The following is a 19,939-nucleotide window of genomic DNA, read 5'->3' on the forward strand; positions in this document are numbered from 1 at the left end:
AACGGCTTATAATTACATAGGACTTTGGTTAAATATGTCAAAGTAGACTGTAAGTTCTTTGGAGGCAAAATCTATTCATATAAACTAGCCAAAATAGGACAGGCTAAGTCAAGAGAAATAAAATTTTATATATATTTTAGACAATGACAACAATAATAGAGTATGTTCAGAACTTTCTTTGAAACAACGGAATCATAATGTTCCCTTGCGCATACTGCCCAACAGGCATGGTTCTCCCATACTATTAAAAAAAAATGTATTTAGTGAATGCTTATGGATATATAACACTTGCCTCTACAAAGATAAAATTCTTATACTGTCTACCTTAAAAAGAAACATAATTAGTACTTAGTCTTGTGAGATTTTCAAGACTGAAAATATGAGCTATAGAAACAAGTGAATTGCCCGTGCAATTTTCTTTTCTTTTCAGGCTCCTAAGTATCTCTACAACAAATTACTTATTTCATTAGAAATGAGAGCAAAGGCCAATGGTTGAAAAGTATGGCTCACTTCAATAGGATGGCTGTTATCTAAAGCATCAAGTTCCTGGGCACGAGTGTAATCAGCAGATACAAACTGAGTCCAGATATCATACTCTGGGAAGCAGTGGTCTACACACAAATATTCAATCCATGATGCAAAGCCTTCATTTAACCAAAGATGAGTCCACCACTCCTAAAAACAAAAGAAAGAAATGTGTAAAGAAAACAAAATATTTATCATTCCACTAATTTGAAAAACTCGCATGTCCCTTCCACTATACTCTACAACTTACAATAAGCCAAAATTCAGTGAAAAACATTCAGTAAATAACTCACGTCTCTAAACAAAAAAGATGCTTAAAAGAGATGGTAAAAAAGGCCAACTGGTGATTTTGGCATTAGGCCTGAGGGACATTTCAAAACATAGATAAGTAACTTTTTATTACCAAAGCTAGAAAAAAATGGAAGGAAAAAGGGAGGGAGGGAGGGGAGAAAGCCCTCATATGGAAAAGGGGAAGAGGGCAGATAAATGTAGGCAAGAGCCTATATTGTCAGGTAAAATTTAGTTTAATAAACCAGAAAGCTACCAGGACCAAATAAGGAAAACTGGGAAGGATTTCCATAATGACTGATTGACGAGATAAACTTTCTAGATAAACAGAAAATCAGTACTGCTCATATAAAGATTAGGTAAAATTAACAGAAGTATCATGGCAGTAAGTAGTTCAGTAATAAACGGTGTTTAAGTACTTATGGAATATAAAATTCTCACCTGCTAATAAGAATTAACAGTAGAATGGACAAAGAATACAAATGAGTCACAGATAAAACCAACTTTTAAAAAAAGTCAATTTTTTAGAAAGAGATTTTAATCTGTTTCATTAAAGTTGGTTAAATCTCTTACAAAAAGAAAGCAATATAAGAATCCAAGATAAATGCTAAAGGACTAATGCAATGGTGAAAAGCAAAAAGGCATTTAAAATTCTGAAAAGATAAAATATTTTCAATATTAAGTGATGAAAGGCTATCTAAGTGCTTTGTGCACTTACTAAACTAGTAGCTTCCACAAAGATAAGCTGGTACAGAGCTAGTTATTCACCAACCTATCATGAGCCCTTAAATTTCAGTTAAAGAAACAACTGACACCTAATAACTAGAACAGTTCCTCAAATCCAGTAAAAAGTTGTTTAAAAGCTATATGAGAATGTGCACATTTCCCCTACCAAAATTTATTGCTGGTAGTTTAAAAATAAAATCATAAAAAATGAAGACTGCTCAAAGCTAACAAAAAATTGTTTGGTAGCAACAAACTTGCTACATTAGAAGAAAATATTTCTGTACATACTTGAACACAGGTACCAGCATACTTAATTCCACATGAAATTATATTTCAAAACTTTTTTCACCCCTAAGTAAAATTTTAAACACCGAAAGCAAAAGGAAATGGTTTAATTTCAAGGGCTGGCTTTCTTTAAAAGCTGTCTCAGACATGTAATAGTTGCTAAATATCTTACTTTCTTGCTTATTCCTATGACATATGGACTGAACTAACATCCAAGTCAGGTTCTGCTCTTTGGCAGCCTAAAATGCTATCAGGGAATTTGGCTGGCTCCAGAATCTCCAGTTCTTTCTTTGCAGAGGTACTTTTAGTTCACTCATTAAACTCTGTGCTCCCAAGCTCTAACACAGCTAGCCGACATAGACAGTACTTATTTGGAGTAAGAGGGAAAGGTCAAGACTTAAGAACAGAGATCATTCACTGCAAATGCTGCAAAATTTACTGCAAACATAATAAACAATAATTTCAATGGGACAGCTGGAAATTTTAATATACAGTTATTCCCTAGTTTCATTTCTATCAAATTTCAACTTAACATTTTAGGCAATGAGAAAACTGACTCCTAAAAACATTTCAACATAATTGATCATGTTGTTATTTATCAGGTTACTTTTCAGCTACTGAACTACATAATAAATATGCTCAAGAAACTATAGTTAGCCTGGAATCTCTGTACCTAAGAGGAATTTCTTTCTCTCACCCAAATTAGTATTATGACTTTGCCATTTGCAGGCAAATTCTACAACAGTTTAGGAAGTATTTTGTGTTGAATAAACTCTATCCACATACTCTTGATTGACAGAGATTCTGATAAACACTGTTCAACGTGGATGTTCTAAAATAAAGATTTTCTATCATTCATTTATTTTTTAGTACTATGTTCCAGTCAAACCTGAAATACTATGTAGCCAAAATAATGTGCAGCAGGATGAAGATAAATATATTTGAGCACTTAAAAATATTAAATACCATAGTAACAAGATTTCCAAACCATTGATGGGCGAGTTCATGTCCCACAACCAGAGCAACCCACTGGCGTGATGAAGAACAGGAGTTTTTTGGATCAATAAGCAATGCAGTCTCCCTGTGTTTAAAAAAAAAACTTTTTTTAAACAATGTAAGTATTGCAATAAAAGGCATGCACAAATGGGGGAGGGAGATTCAAACAGTAAATAAGATGGTCAAGTTAGGCTTTAGAGATGTCAAGAAAACATTTCCTCAGAGGTACAGAACAGAAAAAGTTCTGGGTAGATTAAAGACTATTCCAACAGAATTCATACAACAGAAGATCAAAGGTGTGACACAAGTTTAATCATCAGTTTGTAAATAGGACAGCTGCCCAAAGTTTTAAAAAACTTTGTCTAAGGGATTAAGGATTATTGTGCTAGACAGAGAGAGTAAACAGTCCTCCCATTAAAAGAAGGGGAGTGGTAAGTGGGGGGAACATGCATTCCACAGTCCCAAAAAGAACACTGAGCAGGCTGTCCAAAACTTAACTCATCAAAGAAGGAGGGGCAAAAACTTGTTTACAGACCCTGCTTTAAAAATTATACAACCCACATGTTTGTATTGTGGTGACAGATATGTAAAAACTTGGCTAGAAAACATTAAAGCAGAGATGGTTCTTCAAGCTGGAAAAATAACTATGAAACTCCTGGGAGGAAGAGAAGGCACCAAAATGAGAAACTCAGCCAAAAATAGATCTAAAAATGTTACTAATGCCAGATGCTCACTTTAAAATCTTACAATCTCAGATAGTAGCACCAGAGGGTGTTCATCTGCATTCTTAAAATGTGCACAGAAGTGGGGGAGGTAGGAAAATTTACAGCAGATCATAAAGCAGAAGCTACTCAACTGTGATTAGGAGTGAAGCTCTTATGAAATCAGTGACTGAAAAGATAAGGCAGGGTAATGCATCATTAACATACCTATAAGTAACAAGGCCCCAGTTCTCCATGGCACCTTCATAAAATAAACATAAACACTTATTGATATATGTACATACTTCTTCCTCAAAAATCACAAAATTCAAAAAAGTTATTACAATTCAGCAATAAAATGAAATTTACTTTACCAGCTGCAAAGTCTGCAATAGCAATGAGATCAATTTTAGGTAGAGGATAAGGAACATTGAAGTAGTCCTTATAAAAAGGCAGGGTTTTAGCAGCAACCTACAAAAGTATAAACAAAAGAACCATCTGATAAATATTTTATTGTAATTCATACAGAAATCCACAAAGGAATCCTGTTGCAAGCCAAAGCATCTCAAGTTACTAGAAACCAACCCCGGGGGAACCCTACCTCCAAAAGTCTTTGGCTTTTGTTAATGTTGGCCAAACTTTAATCCATCTATAATATATTGGTATGAAAAATATATTACATCTTTTCCCACCCATTCTGTGGATAAATAAATTCCACTCTAATATTCTCTTAATCATTGTCTTGTAAAATGCTAATGTAACACCAAGGTTGGTAGTTTCAAAATTCTATTAAAAATAAAACTAAAGTACACAAATTTCAGACTAAATTATAAATAATTGTACTAATAATTGATCAGAAATGTAAATTCCCCAACCTGGAGTTATGGACTGTTGGAACAATCCTCTTCAAGTACATTTACCTCTAACGCAAATTTTCCTTGCTCTGCTTTGCCAACAGGGGTGTAAACACGGACACACACACCATCTTTTGACCTTGTTTCTACAAAGTCATATTCACCCACAACAAATGCCACCAGATATGTAGACATGACAGGTGTGCGGGCAAACTTCACTTCCACTACATTTTCATCATCAGGGTATGGTTTCCGATCAATTACATTCTTTAAAAAAAAAAGAGAGAGAGAAAATTTAAACAGATTTACATTAAATACCTTAAAGCAAATACTAGCCAAAAACTGCTGCTTCTCCTTCCCCCTTCCAGCACTACTTACTTATCTATCCCAATTCATCCACTGCTTTTATGATGTCAAAATCTTTCCTATTAAGAAGGAAACACTAAGAAGTTGGGGGCTGAAGAGTTAAAACTACCAAGGATCTATGAAAGAAAAGAAGCAACTTTTCTTGAGCACCTATTATATGCCAGGCACTGGGATGTTTTAAGTAAGACCTCAATACTTTTCAAGTGAAATAAGGATAGAAAGCAATAATTATTAATGAAGGGTAATTGTGAAATCTGCATTTCAAAGGGTACGGATATCTAAATTTAGAGCATTCTCCATACCAAGGCTGGCTCTAAGCAAATTCGTGGAGGAATTTCCACTTTACCTAGAGAGTTCCTAATTTCTCTTTGTTGTTACCCCCCCTCCTTTTTTTCCTATTCAGGAGCTCTACTTTCTCAAGATCTCTCTATTCTTTCTTCCAAGGAAGACTTATTTAAGAACAGACCTGATAAATTCATTCATACTAAACTGTAAAATAATATTTCGGTTTAATATATTAGCCTCCTTTTTAGGAATATCTGAGAAGAGAACGGCATTCTCTGCACCATAAAGGAGGCAAAAGTCAGTTATTTGCAGGTACAGTAGGCTTTTCCAAGTTCCTCAGATTCATATTACGGGCTATCGGGTACTTCTGTCTTAAACAATATATTTCAAGTGGTAAATGTTTACTCTATTTATGAAAGAGATAATGACATCAGTGACGAGAGCATATTCTAAGAATACAATCAACCAGAAACCTAAATACACTTCATTACATGGCTATATCTTTTGGCATTTAATAAGAAAGTCAGATTTTTCCCCCCAGGCAATATTTATTAAACTCATCATTTTTTCAGTTTTCCAAATTAAAGTTTATAAGAAATTTCTTCCATGAGGAAGGAAACTCCAAATAAGGAAATTTAAAAAAAAGAGGGCTTACTGGAAATAAAGAAAATGAACATCTGTGCTCCTGTTATGTATCAAGCACTGTGCTAAGTGGTTTCATGCTATTGCATCTAACCAGAAAACTAAATATTATAAACGCTTATTCAAATTTTAAATATACTTACAAACACATACATACCATGTTTGATAAAGCTACTCTGTCTTTAGGAACGACCAATGAGATATCAAAAGTTGCTTTGATGGCAGGCTCATCCCAGCAAGGAAAAGCCCTCCGGGCATCAGTAGCCTTAAAAAAAGAATATGAAATATAAATATTACTGAATTAACCTAACTATTTCATGATGAAGTAACCTTCATCATCTTCTTTCTGTCATCCATTCCTTCACTTGTTTAAATATTTACTTTCTACTCCATGCCAGGCAACACACTAGGGAGTGACTACAGAGAAAACATGGGACTTATTATCCCTGCCACATCAACAATGCAAAAACAAACAAAAACAAGCAATAATCCAGGAATTAGGTCTGCTATAGATCTTAACGATATACAGTATTAGAATAATTTAGAATGATACATATATTTTTAAAGACTTTTATTTATTAGAGAGAGTGAGCACGAGCAGGAGGAGCAGAGGGAGAGGGAGAAGCAGTGTCTCCACTGGGCAGGGAGCCGGATGCGAGGCTCAATCCCAGGACCCTGGGATCATGATCTGAGCTGAAGGCAGATGCCTAATCGACTGAGCCACCCAGGCGTCCCAGGTCATCCATTTAATGGCATTTCCATATACTGCACATAAAACTGTCATCCTTGACTTACTTAACGAGACCTCATTTTTTTCTTTAAAAATAAAGAGTAAACTTGTCTGTTTTTTAAGAAAGAGCAAACTTGTTAAAGCAAAATAAAGTTTAGTGGTTCAGTAGAATACCAGTTATAAAAGAAACTTTAGGGTGCCTGTGGCTCAGTTGGTTAAGCGACTGCCTTCGGCTCAGGTCATGATCCTGGAGTCCTGGGATCGAGTCCCGCATCGGGCTCCCTGCTCGACAGGGAGTCTGCTTCTCCCTCTGACCCTCTTCCCTCTCGTGCTCTCTGTCTCTCATTCTCTCTCTCTCAAATAAATAAATAAAATCTTAAAAAAAAACTTTAATAAAACAGAATGAAGTAAAAAAAAAATAGAACCAATTACAAGATTCCATATCATGAAAAGAAGGAATAAATTATAGAGAGGTAGAGGAAGCACATACTTCTGGAAAAAAGTTTCTCCAAGGAAAATGTCAGATGGCTAAGTGCACTCTCAAAGAAGTTAAATAAATGACGAATTCATTCAAAGAATAAATAAGACATCTGAAAAGTAAGTAGAGTATAAGGAAAGAAAAGATAGCACAGAAAAATTGAAATTAGGAGCAGCAGCGGTAGAGAAATGAATTTATACTAGAGGAAATTAAATGAGTAACATGGATAACAAGGTTTAAAAGTTTCTTTTTTTTTTAAGATTTTATTTATTTAATTGACAGAGAGAGAGACAGCGAGAGAGGGAACACAAGCAGGGGGAGTGGGAGAGGGAGAAGCAGGCTTCCCGCTGAGCAGGGAGCCTGATGCGGGACTCAATCCCAGAACTCCGGGATCGTGACCTGAGCCGAAGGCAGTCGCCTAACCAACTGAGCCCACCCAGGCATCCCAAGGTTTAAAAGTTTCTTAAAAAAAGTTTCTAGGGCGCCTGGGTGGCTCAGTTGGTTAAGCGACTGCCTTCAGCTTGGGTCGTGATCCCGGGGTCCTGGGATCGAGTCCCACATCGGGCTCCCCCTGCTCTGTGGAGAGTCTGCTTCTCCTTCTGCCTCTGCCTGCCACTCCCCCTGCTTGTGCTCTCCCTCTCTCTGTCTGTCAAATAAATAAATAAAATCTCTTTAAAAAAAAAAAGTTTCTAAAATATCAAAAGGACAGAGTGATGAAAGCCATCAAAACATCATCTGAGGGACAGAGATTAGATATAAACCTATTATGAGAGAGCAGAGCACAAACCACAGTGAAAAGGTAGTATGTAATAGAAAACTTGGCTACACTGAAGATCTGAATCTGAACATCAATAGGGTTCACCAATTACTATGTAAAAGTTAATGAAAAGTGAACATCTGGTAAAAATTTTTAATTTTTAAGTACAAAGAAATAATTTAACAAGCAATCAAGAAGAAAACAAAGCAAAACAAAACAATATGTTACTCTACAAGGGAAAAAAAATATTCCAGTCTGATTCTTTCCCTTGACAAAATGAGATATGAAAGACTGTGTAACAACATTTATATACCTTTGAAAGAGAAAAATTGTAAGCCAACTGTATATATTACTCTTATAGTTGAAAAGTTGGGTTATTCATTGTAGCAAGGGAAAACTCACAGTAAGGGGAACCCTGGGGTGTGTCAGAAAGAAGCTATTATATGTGTACATTCTGGATTTGGCAGGGTGAACTGGGGGGAGGATTTAGATTCACTCTAAATTGGGTGGGGTCAAAAAGTGGAGGCAATTCTGTGGGTGTGCATCTCAACAAATCTTACCTGTAGAGAGGGCAGACTAGAGCAAGACTAAAACCATAATTGATAAAGATGTCATTCATTTTAACTAAGAGAGGGAGTTGTTCCTTATTTCATGGGTAGCACAGTGACCTTGCTTTTGTGGGTCCTTAGATGAAATTATGAAGCACCCTTGTTTTGTTTCACTTTATCATGGTCTCAGAGTAACCTTGTCTGAGGTTGGTGCTCTATGATGCTGTTTACATCAAAAAGAACAGCATGGACTAGCTGGGAGTGCTGGTGCAACTTCTGAATGTCAGGGGCTGCTGCTCCTTCTTTTTCTTTTTTCCCCAACAAATCTATTATACACCCAGTAAAACTGGTCATGTAATAAGGCAAATGAAAGCCTTTCAGTTGTGCAGAGACTCTGGAAGTATACTACCCACATACCCTCCCTTAAAAAAATTTTATTTGGGGGCATCTGGGTGGCTCAGTCGTTAAGTGGCTGCCTTTGGCTCAGGTTGTGATCCCAGGGTCCTGGGATCGAGCCCTGCGTGGGGCTCCTCACTCAGCGGGAAGCCTGCTTCTCCCTCTCTCACTCCCCCTGCTTGTGTTCCCTGTCTCACTGTCTCTCTCTGTCAAAATAAATAAATAAAATCTTAAAAAATTTTTTTTTATTTGGAGACATACTCCAGGCAACCATTCCAGGATGCAGAAGTGCTCAAAAGGCTAAAGATAAGCACTGAAATAACGGAAACACAGAATTAGGCCAAAATAGCTATGGCAAATTTTTTTAAAGATTTTATTCATTTGTTTGAGAGAGAGAGAGAAAGAGAGGGGAGGAGCAGAGGGGGAGGAACAAGCAGATTCCACGCTCAGCATGGAGCCTGATGCAGGGCTCAATCCCACAACCCCGAGATTATGACCTGAGCCGAAATCAAGAGTCGGATGTCAAACTGACTGAGCCGCCCAGGTGCCCCTGCAAATGTTGTTTTAAAACAGAAGGCAACATAAAATTCTTGAAAGAGAAGATACACCAGGTTAGACAAATTAGTAGTGAACTAGATCCAAAACTTTATTTTTTTAAAAGATTTTATTTACTTGAGAGAGAGAGATAGAAATAGTGAGAGAGAGAGCACAAGCAGGGGGAGCTGCCGGCAGAGGGAGAAGGGAGCTCCCTGACCCCAGGATCATGACCTGAGCCAAAGGCAGACACTTAACCAACTGAGCCACCCAGGTGCCCCAATCCGAAACTTTAGGGATGCAAAACAAACAATACAGAGATATAGGCAGAAACATAAAAATAGATAGGATCAATTGTTTCATTATCCATATTGATATGTACAGGAATAAATTTAATTAGACTTAATACTTAAAAGTACCACTAGCAAATTCAAAACAAGCTATGTAACTTGCATATACTTGATAAATAAAAATCAAAGAAAGAACAGATAATGTAGTAAGGTAAACATATAGCAAGGACATGTCAAAGAAGAAAAGGCATGCTATACAACAACATTACTATTAGTTTGGTAGGAAAAGCCACAGGTGTCAAATACTAAGAGTATAATTTTAATTAAGAAAGGTACATAGTGGGGCACTTGCTTGTGTTCTTTCTCTCTCGCTGTGTCTCTGTCAAATAAAAATCTTTAAAATTAAAAAACAAAAAGAAAGGTACATAGTATAAAAGCAATTCAGGTATTGCAATTTTGTTACATATATGCATGTATGCAGATGTATATGTATATACACATACATGCATATGTTGTTACATATATATTTTGTTACATATATACATACACATTTATACAAACATATGTAACAGAATTTCAATACCTGAATTGCTTTTATACTATGTACCTTTTTTAATTAAAATTGTCTTCTTAGTATTTGATTCCTGTGGCTTTTCCTACGAAATAGTAATGCTGGGGTGTGGGTGTGTGTGTGTGTGTGTGTATCCATTTTCCAGCCCACATCTCTAAAGTTCTCTCCCTCTATAATGGAGATAACTGGCTCAATATAAAATAAAAATTCCAAAATCATGAACATAATTATGGCCAAAGGCACCTAGCCTGAAATAATCGTGCAAATAATGGAACAGAACTTTGTCAGAATATCGACTTTAAGATCATAACATTTTAGAGAAGAATACCATACCTCAAACTGTGTGACAGCAGCATAGCGCACCTCTCCAGAAGGGGTAGTATATTTACTTCTGTAGAAACCTTTCATTTTGTCATTCAGCTCTCCAACAAAATCTATCTTTAAGGTTCCTGTACCTGTGATTGAAGATGAATGAAAACCACTTTAATATAGATATTAAGTACAAGTTATCAAAAATATGTCCTTAAGACACTAACTTAGTTGACTATTTATAATGTTCAAATCATTCTTTCCTTTCTCAAACACTTCTCCTGGGCAATGGAGAGAATATAGTATTTACTAAAATAAATGGCAAACTAATCCTAAAGTAAACCTTAACATCACGTTTAAGATGACTGTTTAGAAAGTTTTTTAACTTCATTAACTTAATCTCTAATCACCAATACATAAAGATAAAAACAGGAAAGGAAATCAACATTTATTATTAAATGTATGACATGCTACTGTGCATGGTGCTTTAAAAATATTTAGAAACTTGGAAGTAGGTATAGTCTCCATTTTTTCAGATGAGAAAACTGAGGCTGAAAAGTTAAATAACTTGCTTGAGGGCGCACGATTAGTAAGTAGCAAGAATGAGATAAAAAATTTAGACCTGTTTAATCCAAAATTCATGTTCTCTGCCAATGATGCCATATAAATTGGTCAATTTAGAGAACTTCATGCCAATTACTCTATCAAGACAAAACCCTGTCTGTTCAATCCAAATGGAACACTGATTCCATACTTTTGAAAGGAACTATATAGGGAAGATCAATGATTTGGCTGGCAAAAGGGCATTAAAAACTCTTACAGTCACCTCAATCATTTGAAATGATAATATTAAAGAAATACATTTACTCAATAATTACTAAATGCAAATAAAAACGCAATATGAATATATATTCTATTGTTGTATGGGGGCAAAACCAAATTAGACAAAATGGGAGTTTTGTGAGTCTATATACCTTCTTTCATAACAGAAAAAAGATTATAATTAATATCTATTAGTCATCTACTAAATTCACATGCATGACAAAACAATAATCCCATTCTACATTTTACAAATTAAATCCCCCCAAAAAACCAACCAGAAAAATGTTGACTTTTTAATTGATCCTTTTAAAGTGCCTATTTATAACAGGATCAGGAACTTGGGAATCTAACAAATCAAAGACATAGTATGACTATAAAATAATTAGGCAATCATTCCAAAACTTTTATATCCTAATGTTTTAATATGTTCTATTTCTTTTTTTTTTTAAGATTTTATTTATTTATTTGAGAGAGAGAATGAGATAGAGAGCAGGAGAGGGGAGAGGGTCAGAGGGAGAAGCAGACTCCCTGCCGAGCAGGGAGCCCGATGCGGGACCCGATCCCAGGACTCCAGGATCACGACCTGAGCCGAAGGCAGTCGCTTAACCAACTGAGCCACCCAGGCGCCCTATATCCTAATGTTTTATTTTTTTATTTTTTATTTTTTTTTATTATCCTAATGTTTTAAACTGTCATTTTGGAATGCCATAGAGCAATGACACTGACATTGTTCAAAATGTTCTTAACTCTCTCTCTTTCTGACATATCCTTTTGGATGCTCTCAGTCAGATCTTCACCTTCCAAAATTGAATTGACTTTTTTGAAAAGGTCCAAAAGTCATTTAAAGTCCAAATCTACAGAAAAAGTGAATGACAAACTGCATATTGTTTCTAGACAAAACGCTGTTGTCTATTAAGTATGTCAATTACGTAATCAAACTGATTTTCATATGTGCTTCAAACTCGTTCTGAAAGTAATTTCAAGAGAAAATTTCAGACCTCTGAAGCGAAGTCATCATCACTAAACAAAGTGCCACTTTTTTTTTTTTAATGTGCCCAATGTAGGGCCCGAACTCACAACCCTATCAAGAGTCCCATACTCTACTGACTGAGCCAGCCAGACACCCAAAAGTGCCATATTCTTAATGTAATCATGCTGTGGGGGGGGATTGAAGCTCATTTGAATAAATGTTTGTGAATCTTATTTTTTAGAAATCAGACATTCTGTCTGAAGGGGACAATGAATACTTTCTTAAAGAGAATGATAGATTACTGGAACAGTAAATAAGAATACAATAAAAGAATGTGAAAGAATTCTAAATGATTGATACTAAAGAATTTAACTATAATATACAATTTCTCCCTATTTAGGAATTCACTAATCTTTAAAAAAGCAGATATATTCACATTAATAAAGTTTACAAGGACTTATCTAGTAGATTGCAAAAACCCACTACCGTTAAAAAGAAGTGTTTGATGGAATTTTATATTGCAATTCCATAAATGGAACTGGCCAGTCTGTTTTCACTAGTCAACTAACATGTTAAGATTTCTTTTATATAACTCATATTCCATGGGAAATCTACTTTTGCCTTTTCCTATTTGGAATAAAATGATTTAAAACTCATAACTAAATAAGAAAGGCTGCTTACACTTTTACTCGGTTTTAAATCTCCAAGGCCATCAAACCATAACAAGATACTGATAGTGGCCACTTCCAAAAAAGTGGCATACTAAACAAAATACAAAGTATTGGAAAAGGTTATTACCTGAAATTCAAACAAAACACAAGTTAAAGTTTTTAAAAAAATCACTAATAAATTTAACTAGTGTTATATTATACAATATGAATTACAAAATATTTACTATTAACATAGAATTATAGGGCAAAAACAGGAGAAAAAAGACTTAATAAATGTCAACTTATCAAATTTATACTGAAGAACTGATTGCCAGATTGTCTAATTTTATACCTGTTTGCCCACATAATTTACATTGCTTCCTCACATTAGACACCTTATTTCAATATCCATTGTATGCAATATTTATCTGCTTGGGATGAAACCTTTTAAAACATACAATAAGCCCATTTATAAATTAAACAACCAGAAAATTGCAACTTCTACCAAAAACCTTATTTCTTGGGGTGCCTGGGTGGCTCAGTTGGTTAAGCGTCTGCCTTTGGCTTACGTTATGATCCCAGGGTCCTGGGATCGAGCCCCACATCCAGCTGAGCAGGGAGCCTGCTTCTCCCTCTCCCTCTACCCGCCTGTCTGCCTACTTGTGATCTCTCTCTCTGTCAAATAAATAAATAAAATCTTTAAAGCAAACAAAAAACACCTTATTTCTTTAAAGCTTAGGAGAGTATAATTGCTGTAAAACCTGAAATAGATCTTGAAATACTTCAATAAAAATTTAATGAGCCTACTAAATGCCAAAAACTTAAAGACAGATTAATTTGTATAAAAAGGGAGTAAAGGTTTCTGCCTTTGTGTCACCATTTCCTGTGACCCTGTTTTTCACTCTTAGAAATGTCAGTATCACCTAGTGTTTCTCTAAATAAACACCACTCTGTAGGATCCTTAACAAATGATTCTGAAGTAGTTGTCGGCTTACAATGATTATGGTAATTTAACCATTACTCTAGAATGTGCCAGCTTCAGAAAAGAAAATGTGTTGCTTAGCTATGAAATAGTTGGCATGACTGTTAAGACTGGTGAGGCTAAACACAAAGGTTACTAATGTCCTTTCAATATATGCTCCCTATTCCCTTACCAGAAGACAGAATGCTTGCAGAGCCTACTAAAACTTGAAAAAATAAGGATGTCATTTTTAAAGCAAAGAATGGGTAACTGTGTTCCAGAGAATCTCGGGAAAATGTGAAAGCCAATGATTTTCAAACAGATATTTACAGATGCTCAATAATCAATATTAGTCTCATCTCAAATAGGATAATTTCTTTTTTTAAAAAAGATTTTATTTATTTGAGAGAGAGCAAGTGAGCGGGTGAGCACAAGAAAGGGGAGGAGCAGAGGGAGAGGGACAAGAAGACTCCATACTGAGCATGGAGCCCAACTGAGGGCTCCATTTCATGACCCCAAGATCATGACCTGAGCGGAAATCAAGAGCTCAACAGACTGAGCCATCCAGGTGCCCCTCAAATAAGATAATTTCTAATTTTAATATTTATATCAGTTACTTATTTATACTGTTGTATTAACTAAAAATCTCCCAAACTCTGTCAAATTATAGTATACAAAAGGTCATAACCTTCTCTGACCTTAGAAATGACTTCACAATTCACCGTATCTGCTGTAAATAGTTCTCATCAAGAATGACAAAGCTCTTATATACTGATAACTGACCCATTTTTTTAAAAGATTTATTTATTTATTTTAGAGAGATTGAGAGAGAATGGGGGGAGGGACACAGGGAGAGAATCCCAAGCAGACTCCCCACTGAGCACGGAGCCCAAGATGGGGCTCAATCCCACAACCTGAGATCATGACCTGAGCCAAAACCAAGAGTCAGAAGCTCAACCAACTGAGCCACTCAGGTGCCCCCGACCTCTTTTATTTCCACAGACAAACACACACACACACACACACACACACACACACACACAGACACGTAAGGGAAAAGAAGCGCGCAGAATATGATATAGCATGTTAGTTTCTGTGTTCTTAAACAGTATATGCAGAAATGCTTACAAAACCACTGAATGGTTTTAAAAGGATACACAGGAAACTGGTTGCTTCTGAGAAGAGCTGAGAGAAGAAGAAAGGGCTAGGATGGCAAACATATTTCCACTATATATCATCTGAATTTTAAACCATGTATTATATTTTTATAATATTTAATTAAAAAATAAAAAGCACAATATGGTGGTTAGAAGTATAGAATTTTGGATTAAACTGCATGAGTTTGAAATCCAGGCTCTGGCACCTAACACCTATTAACATTGGGCAAGTTATTTAATTAAACCATCTTTGTGCCTTAGTTTATATATAAAGTGCAGGTAACAGAAACTATCTCAAAAAGGATTAAATAAATTACTATTTATGATGCACATAAAACAGTACCTGGCACAGATTAAGCATTCAGTAGAAACATGCATGTATTATACCTGTATGTATACATATAACACACACTCTCCTTCTAGGAGTTTCTGCCTATTCTTACCTGCTCAATTCTGGCAAATACATTCTAGCTTCTTTTGATAAATCTAGTATCTTGAAATTTTTGACTTAATAATGTCATATTTCCTAATGCTGAACAACTGAATCTGCTATCTTTACACACACACACACACACACACACACACACACACACACACACACACGTGCGTGCCAGATTTATCTTCTGGAATGATTTTAAAAACTTGTTTTAAAATATCTTTGCTCCTGGGACGCTTGGGTGACTCAGTCGGTTAAGTGTCTGCCTTCAGCTCAGGTCATGATCCCAGGGTCCTGGGATGGGAGTCACGCATTGGACTCCTTGCTCAGCGGGGAGCCTGCTTCTCCCCCTGCTCCTGTTCTCTCTCTGACAAATAAATAAATAAAATCTTAAAATATTTTTGCTCCTCTCCATTTTTCAATTTCTGCTCTTAAATCTTTCTCTCTTCTGCTTTTTTAAAGTTACCCATTCTTATCTAACTTTGATCTTGATACTTAGCTGATTAATTTTCAGTCTTAACTAAATATGCTGAGTAATGTTTTACTTGCATCCTACATATAATGTAACTTCATTATTCAGTTCTAAATATTTTCTAATTTCCATAACAAATCTTCTTTGATATTAATTTTCAGAGGTACAATTTTTCCAAATATATGAGAAGGGATTTTTTTTTTCTCTTTTGCAACTGATTTTAATCTCACAGTGTGATCATAGAATGTAGCCTGTAATGATACAGATTTAAAATTTTTTTTTTTTAGATTTTATTTATTTGACAGAGACAGTGAGAGGGAACACAAGCAGGGGGAGCGGGGGAGGGAGAAGCAGGCTTCCTGCGGAGCAGGGAGCCCGATGCGGAGCTCCATCCCAGGACCCCAGGATCCTGACTTGAGCCGAAGGGTTATGAGCCAAAGGCAGACGCTTAACGACTGAGCCACCCAGGCGCCCCACAGATTTTAAATTTTTTTAAAAAATTTTATCTTATTGGGGCGCCTGGGTGGCTCAGTCGTTAAGCGTCTGCCTTCGGCTCAGGTCATGTTCCCTCCCTCGCTGTGTCTTTCTCTGTCAAATAAATAAATAAAATCTTAAAAAAATTTTTTTATCTTATTTCTATCAAAGTAATGGTTCCTACTTTAAAACTCATAAAGTAGTATAGGCTTATATATAAGCTGCAGGTCCCTGCCCAATGCCATCTTACTCCCTACACTGCCCCCAGGAGCAACTCTGTGATTTCTAAATACCTTGCTTACATAGCTATTTCTTCATTTTTCAATTTTATACATTATTTTCTTCTTACTATAGAAAGTGAAGTTTTAGCCAAATCACATCTCCCACTCCTACATCTTTTACAGAAAGGAATTAAATTTTCTGTGACCTTGCAAGTCTGAAAATATCCTTTTTTACCCTCTCTAAATTCACAATTTAGCTAAGCATAGAATTAATTCTAGGCTGAAAATCAGATACACTCAGAATTTTGAGGAATGGCTTCATTAGAGTCTAGTTTCCATTGTTCCTGATGGTTAGTCTACTGCTACTCCTTTTTTAAAATTCATTCAAGTATTGTGGATAGACAGTGTTACATTAGTTTCAGGTGTACAACATAGTGATTTGACAACTTTATACTCTTTGCTATGCTCACCATAAGTGTAGCTACCACCTGTCACCATACAACACTATTACAAAACCACTATGTTCCTTATGCTGTACCTCTAATCCCCGATTTACTCATTCCATACCTGGAAGCTTATAACTCCCACTCACTTTCACCCATTTTGCCCATCCCCCACCCCCAGTCTACCACTACTGCTATTTTGATCCCTGAACTTTGAAGGTAATCTGCTAGTCTTCCCTCCTTCCTCCCAACCCCCTGCCCTTGGGAAGAAACTCTTTGAAAGCCTCACTTTATTCGTTCATTCGAGACCAAATGCCAACAGAGGTAGGGGCAGAGGGAGAAGGAGAGAGAGAATCCCAAGCAGACTCTACACTGAGTGTGGAGCCCGACGACGGGCTCAATCCCACGACCCTGAGATCATGACCTGAAATGAAATTAAGTCAGATGCTTAACTGACTGAGCCACCCAGCCTTTCAAGAGCCTCACTTTTATCCCCCAAAGTTCTAAAATTTGCTTTGGTATGTGATTTTTTACATTTATTGAGTTAGCCCCTCTTAATGGTGTACCTTTTCTTTCTTTCTTTTAGTGGTGTACCTTTTCAAACTGAAGGTTCCAATCACCTCCGTTCAAAGAAATGTTCTTCTTTTGTATCTTTAATAATTTTCTCTGTCCTCCCTTTTACTAGATGAATGGTGGTTCTGCTAGATTGGTACTCAAATTTTCATACCATGTGTGAGATTTCTCTATTTCATCTTCCAAAAGTCCTATTAGAATAGTTTTTTATTTCTATTGTATTATAATTTCCAAAAGTTTTCTTGCTCTAATTCTTTGTTTGATAATGTTCTGTCCTGTTCTTGTTTTTGTTTAAGAGACAGAGAGCGTACAAGCGGTAGGGGGAGGGGCAGAGGGCGAGGAAGAATCTTAAGCGTGGAGCCCAGGGTGGGCTCCATCTCATGACCTGAGCAGAAATCAAGAGTCAGACACTTAACCAACTGAGCCACCTAAGCTCCCCTGTTCAGTTCTTGTTTAATGAATGTGATATTAACAATATTTCTAAGGGTATTAATTTGTTTTGTGGGGTTTTTTTTTTGAGACTTTCTTTTCATTCGTGTTTGCTTTTAACAAGTTCCTATATTTCTATTACTACTTGGCTTTTTACTCTATCTTTCATAGTAGAAGTTTAATCAAATCTTTGGTAATTGTTGCCCCAGTGACTTTGGGCTTGACCATGCTATTTGCTTTGGCCAATGAAATGTGAATGGACATCAAGTATACCACTATCCATGCAGAAACCTGAAATGTATATTTGTAGTTTGTCTCTGCCCCCATCCCTGAGCTTCTGCCCTCTGCCATGGGAGAGAACAGCATGCTGCTGACAGTAGCGGCCCACTACAGGTCCTGGAATGAGAAGAGTTGTGAGCTGAGCAGAGCTCTTAAGCAAAGACAGAGATATGTCTACAGGAGTCCTCGGGACCAGGTGTGAGCAGGAAATATTTGTTGTAAGCCCACTGAGATTTGTGATCCCATTTGTGGATTAAAATGTATGCATATACTTATAGATACACAAAATATTTCTGGAAGGATTCACAAGACAATGAAAGTGGAAGGGGTGAGAAAAACAGAAATCTCAATTTTTATGTTATATTCTTTGGTATCTTTTAATACATGTTCATGGCAAAACATTTATTTTTATAATAATTTCATATAAGACATTCTAGTTAGAAAAAGGCAAAATGAAAGAGCACTGAAATAAAAAATAAAACTCCAATTTAAAATTTTTCTAAAAATACTATTATATTAAGGCAATATATTATCAGTATAGAAATTACAGGAACTAAAAAAAGGTATAAATAAGAATAATCAATTATGTAAAAAACCAGACATATCATTTTATTTGTATCATTTTAGAGATATGATTCATCACCCTGTCTATGTAATTTTGTATTCTGCTTTTCAAATTTTACATTATAATAAGCACTTCAGAGTGTTAAGAATTCATAAAGCTCACTTTTAATTGTTATATATATTCTACCATACTGATGTCATAATTACTCCTTTAGTGTTGGACAAATACATTCATTCTAATTTTTTACTACCTTAAGTAATGTCTCAATAGACATTTCTAGGCATAAAACATTCCTTGCATTTATGATTTTTCTTTAGGATATATTCCTCTTACCAGAATTGCCGGGTCAAAAGACATGAACATCTTTAGGCTTTTGATACATACTGCCACACTGCCTTCCAAATACACTGCATGGATTTACACTCCCACCAGTAATATCAAGGTAATCACTGAGAATTTATTTAACTTTAGCTCACAAAACAGGCAAAAACTGGTATATCAGTAACTGCTGTTTTCATATTTCTCATTACTAGGAAGCCAAATATCTTCTCACATGTTTTAGTCATTGCATTTTCTTTCATACAAATTACCTCTTACTTTTTTAACTTTTTATTTTAATTCCAGTTAACAGTGTTATATTAGTTTCAGGTGTACAATATATCGATTCAACACTTTCGTACATCACCTGGTGCTCATCATGACAAGTGCACTCCACTTGTTGCTTTTCAACTGATCATTAATAGAAGTCTTAGTGCTTTACCAAGTGATCTGTATACAATTTCTTACACTACATTAAGCTCAGAAAGTCTTTTTTCTTTGTGCTTTTATACCTGATGATACAATCTGGATTATTATCATTTTTTTTAAGATTTTTTTTTTTTTATTTGACAGAGAGACAGCCAGAGAGGGAACACAAGCAAGGGGAGCGAGAGAGGGAGAAGCAGGCTTCCCGCAGAGCAGGGAGCCCAATGCAGGGCTGGATCCCAGGACCCTGAGATCATGACCTGAGCTGAAGGCAGAGGCTTAACGACTGAGCCACCCAGATACCCCATTATTATTATTTTTTTAAGTAGGTGCCACACCCAGCATGGAGCCCAGGGCCAGGCTTGAAAACTCACAACCCTGAGATTAAGACCTGAGCTGAGATCAAGAGTGGACACTTAACCATTACTGAGCCAACTTAGGCGCCCCTACCTAATAATAATA

General features: G+C 36.0%; 1 protein-coding gene across 2 annotated transcripts in view; it reads right to left on the reverse strand.

The window, feature by feature from the left end:
• NPEPPS (aminopeptidase puromycin sensitive) overlaps positions 1 to 19,939 on the reverse strand; it is a 98,595-nt gene that overhangs the window by 26,834 nt on the left and 51,822 nt on the right. The window contains exons 4-10 of one of the 2 annotated variants that reach the window (XM_073883823.1): positions 10,306 to 10,427; positions 5,826 to 5,933; positions 4,442 to 4,642; positions 3,891 to 3,992; positions 3,750 to 3,805; positions 2,791 to 2,905; positions 511 to 675 (exon numbers count right to left, since the gene is read on the reverse strand). In XM_073883823.1, coding sequence (XP_073739924.1) covers positions 511 to 675; positions 2,791 to 2,905; positions 3,750 to 3,805; positions 3,891 to 3,992; positions 4,442 to 4,642; positions 5,826 to 5,933; positions 10,306 to 10,427 — 869 coding nt within the window. The remainder of the gene's footprint in view (positions 1 to 510; positions 676 to 2,790; positions 2,906 to 3,749; positions 3,806 to 3,890; positions 3,993 to 4,441; positions 4,643 to 5,825; positions 5,934 to 10,305; positions 10,428 to 19,939) is intronic. The other variant, XM_025859214.2, reaches the window with a different exon arrangement.

This window comes from Callorhinus ursinus, unplaced genomic scaffold (assembly GCF_003265705.2).
Source record: "Callorhinus ursinus isolate GAN/ISIS: 27379988/994484 unplaced genomic scaffold, GSC_fseal_2.0 scaffold52, whole genome shotgun sequence".
Classification (NCBI taxonomy): domain Eukaryota; kingdom Metazoa; phylum Chordata; class Mammalia; order Carnivora; family Otariidae; genus Callorhinus; species Callorhinus ursinus.